The sequence below is a fragment of the Eutrema salsugineum genome, unplaced genomic scaffold (genome assembly GCF_000478725.1).
Source record: "Eutrema salsugineum unplaced genomic scaffold, Eutsalg1_0 scaffold_3, whole genome shotgun sequence".
In the NCBI taxonomy this organism is placed as follows: Eukaryota; Viridiplantae; Streptophyta; class Magnoliopsida; order Brassicales; family Brassicaceae; genus Eutrema; species Eutrema salsugineum.
In genome coordinates, this window is record NW_006256756.1 from 13,240,162 (window position 1) to 13,246,953 (window position 6,792).

At 34.1% G+C, this 6,792-nt stretch overlaps 1 protein-coding gene across 1 annotated transcript; it reads right to left on the minus strand.

The window, feature by feature from the left end:
* Positions 1-1,982: 1,982 nt before the first annotated feature.
* LOC18014691 lies at positions 1,983-5,271 on the minus strand. Its single transcript, XM_006397229.2, has 5 exons — positions 4,285-5,271; positions 3,422-4,149; positions 3,271-3,348; positions 2,466-3,188; positions 1,983-2,377 (listed from the first exon to the last, which is right to left on the minus strand). The coding sequence occupies exons 1-5, from the start codon at positions 4,388-4,390 to the stop codon at positions 2,297-2,299; spliced, it is 1,716 nt and encodes a 571-aa protein (XP_006397292.1). The 5' UTR covers positions 4,391-5,271; the 3' UTR covers positions 1,983-2,296.
* Positions 5,272-6,792: the final 1,521 nt, after the last annotated feature.

Consider the following 6,792-nt stretch of genomic DNA (forward strand, 5'->3'; position numbering starts at 1 on the left):
CTCGTGCTGCATTGTATAAGGAGAGATAAGATAGTTCAAGAAATCTGATCAGTCTACAAACACCTACCTAATGCCCAAATTGCATCATATATTACTTTGAATCCAGAGATGCTCAGTAATTGGTATATTACCTTGAAAACAATTGAAGAATAAGGACACCACATACAACCATCGTCTTTGTATAGGGAACAGCAAAACCTCTATGATAAGTGATCACACTGAAGCTGTAAGAACAACCCTCCTCTTTGTATAACAAATTAAATTCATTCTTCGATAGAGTCTTTGGGCATTACTGCATTAGTACTGAGAAGTTCCCATAACATTCATACAAACTAACTACATTTGTTAGCATTAGTCCGTTCTAGTTTGTGATACAAATTTGCAAACTCAAAGATAAGAGACCTTTATTGGATTTAACCTGAAGACGTTGAGTTTTGTTGTAGCTCACATCCCCTAGAATTATGTATAACCTTCCTTCAAAAAGTTAGATATAATTCAATCTCATTATTGACAACATACTACATACTACATGCTCATAAATACATTATTCAAAATAACCAAACTTAATCTCCTAGAAACAGGAAATCACAAACTTGATAACTACTGGTTCGTTTGTTCACATATCAAGAGTATACTTAGAAACATAGCTGTGCGACTCATGATTTTAAGAATATAAGAAACATATATAATTAATGTTCAAACCTGAAGAACTGCGATGCTAAACCAACATTTCCATATCTTCTGGTTGAGACCAAACCTGTAGCAAATAAGATGTGCATAAAGAAACGAAACCGATTTCAGATTTAAGATGATACAAAACTTGTATAGAGGAAACCAATTCTATGAGCTCCTCGAGGTTTTTATGAGAATCAATATCTATTCCAAACAAAAAAAAATATGAAGAAGAAGAAGAAAATCTCTTGTTTGTCATGTAGGTTATTCTCGTCAATCAGTAGCCAATACAACCGATTAAACACTTGAGAGAGGGAGGATTTATAATTTACCTTGTAGATTGGGCATTCATGCTTCTCTTTTAATGTACGTCTAAATGTTGGAGACAAAGTTGTGCTCGTAGTCTGAGGAACTTGTCGCTTGATTTTCCTTGGCTCATAGATATCCTCGGCGCATTCCGTTCTCTCGCTTTGATTGGTACAGAGAAAGAGTCGAATATTAGTTAGAAGGTATCATGAGAAGAAAGTTGAAGTAAGAAGATGTGATGGCTCCAAATAGTTGCAGATGTAGTGTGACTGGTGAAGCTTCTCTAGTGAGATAAAGAATGCATGCTTGGAAGTCCAAAGGACATTTCTAACAGCGCAACTTCAATGACGGAGGGAGACTAAAAGGATGGTTAACGCTAGGAGAAGAATCATTTTGTTTTAAGAAGCCGAAGATATATGAAGCTGATGTGGCAGCAATTCAATAAAATTGTACGTAATACGATGTCATACGCTTTAGGTCTATGTAGAACATCATTTGTAGTATTTGCTAATGTGGCATCTTAAGAAAGAAAGTTAGAAAGCTGAGGTGGACACTCTTAAGAGCCCCAAGCTTGTGTTTTTATATAGTATAGATTTTTTTGAATGGTAAAATAAATTTAATAATTAATAATTTTTGATTTTTTTTAGCTGTAGTAACTTATTTAACCATGAAAAAATTCAAATTAAATTATAAACATTTTTTAGTTATTGAACATTTAAGATATTTGGTGTTATGTAATGCAAATTTTTTATCCACGGTCCAATCTCTACATATTTTTCTATGTAAAGCATCTAATATATTTTTCTCTGCAAATTGTTTTACATCCATATTCGTTCAAATAAATAAACCAAATTGGCCAGATGAACAATCATCTAGTAAATTTGCATCCAGACCATAAACAAACAAAGTTAAACATTTACTGCTCGAGCTATTGAGGTGGAAGATATATAGAACAAATAAATTATAGATAAAACATATTATTGCTAAACCCAAATAAGAACAAATGAGCAAAAGAAGAATTTCATTATAATTAGGAACAAAGCCTTTAAATTTATTATTCTTTTTTTTTTACCATCAGCAATTTCTCTTTCCCTCATCAACATTATCTTCTAATATTAGAAACCTAAAGAAGCTGGCAAAACAAAACCTCTCTTATCTTCAGACCAAAGATGTACAAAATAGTCAGTTGCACCTCTGAAGAAGTAGAACAACACTAATACTGCAACTGAAGCCTCGCCGCCAAAGTAACCAAAATAAAATCCCCAAGAAAATAAGGAAAATGAAGGAAAGAGAATGAGAAACTATCTTCAAAATCGGATCACGAATTGGGAGTTACGTCCCCTGTTGCCTCTTGTATGATAGGCAGCTTCTGCACCAGTGAAGGCTTGAACTTTTTACACTGTTTCAAAAGATGTAAAGTCAAACGAGTTAAAAACGATGAGATAAAGTAAAGCAACCTGAGGCAAGAGTGTTATTTTGTTCTATACCTGTTCAATGAAGGCTCTGATCTCTTCCTCTGTGAGGGCTTCGTCTTCCTCGGTATTGTTTTCATCCCACCCAAGGGATTTAAGAAACTCAGCCTCTTTTTCATCTGGACGGTCTGCCGATTCAAAACAACTATTACTCTCTGCAACTCCAGAAACTTTGTCGACCTTTTCCATGACGATGTCATTTCTTTCTACAGCTTGTGCACTTGGAGATTCACTAGCTACAAGCTCCTTAGATCTATTTGCCTTCTCCTCAACGGAAGAAAAGATGGAGTTAGTTTTTGATGGATCAGTTGAGATGTTTGTAGATGTTTTCTTCTTCAAAGCACTATAAAATGCATTCCTGCTCTGAGTTTGAGCCAAGGAAAGTTTCTTTTCAGCGGTTTTTCCAGCTAGCATGACGGAAGCTTCCCTGGGCTCTCTTCTCACAGACGCAGTAAATTGTGTAGATGGAGCAGCAGTCGTCTGGTTAGCACCAGCTCCGCTGTTGATTACACGACTTGGACTTCCAGATTCCTTAACAGCAGATACCCCATTTTCCCTTGCAGGTTTGAGAACCACCAGCTTCTTAATAGGATCAGGCTTGATCTGACTTCCAGGATTAGAGTGAAGATTACCAAGCAGCATAGAGGACTGCTGGTGGGTATTTCTTGAAGAAGCAAGACCGATTTCACCACTTCGAACAATTGGTTTGGCCTTGGATTTATCAGAAGAGTTCAGAATCTGAAAAATCAATCAACATATACTGAGTCTAGCCGGAGGTAACAGGAGAAAAGTAAGATTAGCTACCGAAAAAAAAGCTTACTGAGCCCTTTGGTGCTGAAGGCACAACTGGTATCAACTGTCTCGCTCGGTCTTCAAGTCTTTGTATCTTTGCAGATCCCTAGTAAAAATGACATCTAAGACAAACAGAAAAGGTAATGTACTATAAAGCAACACAAAGATGAAAATCGTACCTGTGGTGGTGTACCAGTTCTTGCTGGAGCCTGCACCAATGCTTCAGCCATGTTACGACAAGTCGGTCCTGTTAAGGTACCCGTAGTACCAACATGAGCTTGGGACCCAGAGCCACTCTTCTCAATAACATTAGGAACCTCTGCCAGAGCCGATGTCCAACCTTCCCCAACGATCAAGCCCGAGTTACCAACCGACAAGCTCTGAACAGCAGGACTTAGACCAGCAGATGAGATTCTTACAACGTCTGGTCCTCCATTCCTCTCTTCGGCCCTAAGCGAAGGAAAATCCCTTTCGAACCCGGTTTTTTTGGAGGTCTTTGCAAGGCTAGTTAAAGGAAGTATACCACCACCATTGTAAAACTTATTGTTGCCACCATTTTTTAATCCTACTGTAAGTCGTTGAGGCAGGTGGTCGCCCTGTTTCCTTGTTGTCATTGACTGTGATCGTCTCAGTTTCTCCTGATCCCTACCAATCAAGAAGGCATCCAGAGGATTGTCATTATCCCATGGATCCATGTAGCTCCACGTATCCTTCTCCCTGCTCCGGTCTTTATCTCTGTGGCTCCTATTGACATTGAAACTACTATATGCATTTTTGGTAGACCCATTACTAAATCCCCTCCGTGCATTGGTGGAAGAAGATCGATCGAGAAACGGAGACCGAGCTGAATCAACATCACTTTTGCTCCTAGAATTCCTACTCTTGCTATTATGTGACAAGGAAGAATCTAAACCAACCGAAAAGGAAAGGAAAATAGGGTCACAATGCAATTCAAATCAATCAAACAATGTTTTTACCAAATAAAGATGCTATGGTCAAAATACTAAATCCTACAAACATATTGTTATGAACTCAAACATACCTGAACGAGAAGAAGATGATAGAATGTGATTTTTACTCCCAACACCAGAACCATGCCCTGTACTTCTCAACCATTCAGGAACTAAAGAGGGTTCACGTTTCTCCATCAGTAAAGCTATACTTCATCAGAATAAAAGAACGAAATTGCAAATCCTCTGGCCTTTTTCACCCTCAAGAACAATATAACCAAAAAGCCTCGTCTTCCTATATAAAATGCTGAATATCTCGCTACCCTCTAATCACCTAACACCACAAAAGGGCAGGGAAGATATCACAATCATTCGTCTGCTTAATCTCAAAATCCAAAATTTCCCACAAAAAATAATGATTCGTCTCAAAGCTACACGAAAATCAGTGACGAGAAAACCGTCTCTCCCACAGGATGATTTTAAAGATGCTCGAAGATCATAATCGCTATCGATAAACCTACCAATAAAGGAACTAGCCTCAATTACAGTGATGGCACCAAACCAGAAAACCCTAAAATCCCTACGCAATAATATCTTCTATATATGACTATCACTCCCGATATTAATCAGCCTAAGCCCTAGAATCAATACCACGGAGAAATTCGTTCAACGCATCACCAGAAATTTTTTCCCGGAATAAGAAAATTGAAACGGTGGGTGCGACAACGAAACCAAACCAAGACGGAGATTATTCGTCTAAACGGAATATGCAGGAGTTTTTTAGATGCAATCGTTCAAACGAAACAATGGCTTCCTACCCAAGGAGGGAGAAAGATGAAAGTTGCAAAAAAAAAAAAAAACAAACCGAGAGAGGAAACGGGAAGCGATGGAAGGAGAAGCGAGTGGAGGAAACGATTAGGGTTTTCAAAAGAGAGAAATCGAATAGAAATTAGGGTTTTTGAGATGGGAAGAGAGACTGGTAGAAGAAGAAGAGAAGGAGGCTAGATTGTTTTTTGGCTCTGTGTTTTTTTTTTTTTGGAGAACGAAACGCATGAACAAACAGCAGCCTCTTTCTCTCTTTTTTCTTCTCCTAGAGAGAAAACTCAATTGTATTTTTATATCCTTTTTATATTATACTATATTTTTGTCATAGGTTTTCTCTCTTTAAATAAGATAATTTGGAAGAAGAGACAATGATCAAGTTTCTCAAAAACTTGTTGATTTTATGTTCTTCTCAATCCAATGAATTTATAGTAGTGTAGCAATTTAATATTATTAAAGTATCTCGACACATGGAACTATTTTGTGCAATTTTTGACTTTTATAATTTAATTAATATATCTTTTTTAACACTAATTATAGTATATTTCTGAATGTAATTTAGTATAATTATTGACAGCAAGTTTCATATTGTTATATATATATATATATATATATATATATATATTTCATAAATACTGTTTCTATATTTTTACGCAAAATATTATATCAAATACCAAGAAATACAATGGTCCAATATTTTTAAAAAAGTATATATAGCACATTTTATCTATTAGTTAATTCTTATATCGTATTTAAGTGTAGATACCACCATAAATTTTATACTATTCATAGATTTATATTTTTATAAAAGTATTTATATATTTAAGTTAAAAGTATTTATATATTTACCCCTAAAAATATTTAACATATATCAATAAATGCATCATCTAATTAATAAGTACAAAAATCTATTTTTCACATAAAATTAATTAGTATATCTCTAAATGTATTTTAACATAGATAGTAACATCAATTTCTTCCTTTTCACGCTTAAATCATTTAACTAAAATATTTCTATACTATATTTACAAATTTTGTCTTAATGTAAATATTAATAGATTCAGCTTCCATTAACTAAATACAATTTTATTTGGTGGCTTTTTAAATTTAACCATTTAATTAGTGTCTTTTTCTTTTCTTTTTTTGGTCAAACATCATTTTAATAGTGTCTTTAAACATATTTTCGTACTTCTTACTATTTAAACATTTATCAATTAAATAGTAGTATTTTGTGTTTTTGAATAATACTACTATTCACACATATCTCATTTATATAAAAACACTTATATCTTTATCTTCAATAAAATTATTAACATATCTTAACAACGTCCAACAAGTTTTTGACAACAACTAAACAAGCTAATTTATGTGTTTTTACATAATTAGATTTTAATTAGTGTATATGTAAAGGTATTTATTATTTTAATATTAGATACTACCTTCGTATTATCCACTAATACAGTATATAATTTACGTAGTCAGTTTTAATAGTTTTCTATTATTTGCATATGTGCATAGTGCATTGTCAACTTTAAAAGCATACTATTAATAATATCAGTCAATAACTATTTATAATTTATTATTATATTACCAAATTACATGATTATTTATAACTCATTTTCTTTCTATTATCCCATGTTATCATTTATACAGTCACTTTTAATAGCATACTATTATTTTCACATATGTATAATCTATATAGTCAATTTAAAAACCTACTCTAAAAAACAATCATATAGCCAAATGAACAAATTACCAAACCACTAAGTCAATACTTA

Coding starts and splice junctions, on each gene's coding strand:
- LOC18014691 (XM_006397229.2), bottom strand. CDS start 4,390: ATGGAGAAACGTGAACCCTCTTTAGTTCCTGAATGGTTGAGAAGTACA. Junction 3,189..3,270: donor CTTCAGCACCAAAGGGCTCA/GTAAGCTTTTTT, acceptor TTGATTTTTCAG/ATTCTGAACTCTTCTGATAA. Junction 2,378..2,465: donor TCAGAGCCTTCATTGAACAG/GTATAGAACAAA, acceptor CTTTTGAAACAG/TGTAAAAAGTTCAAGCCTTC.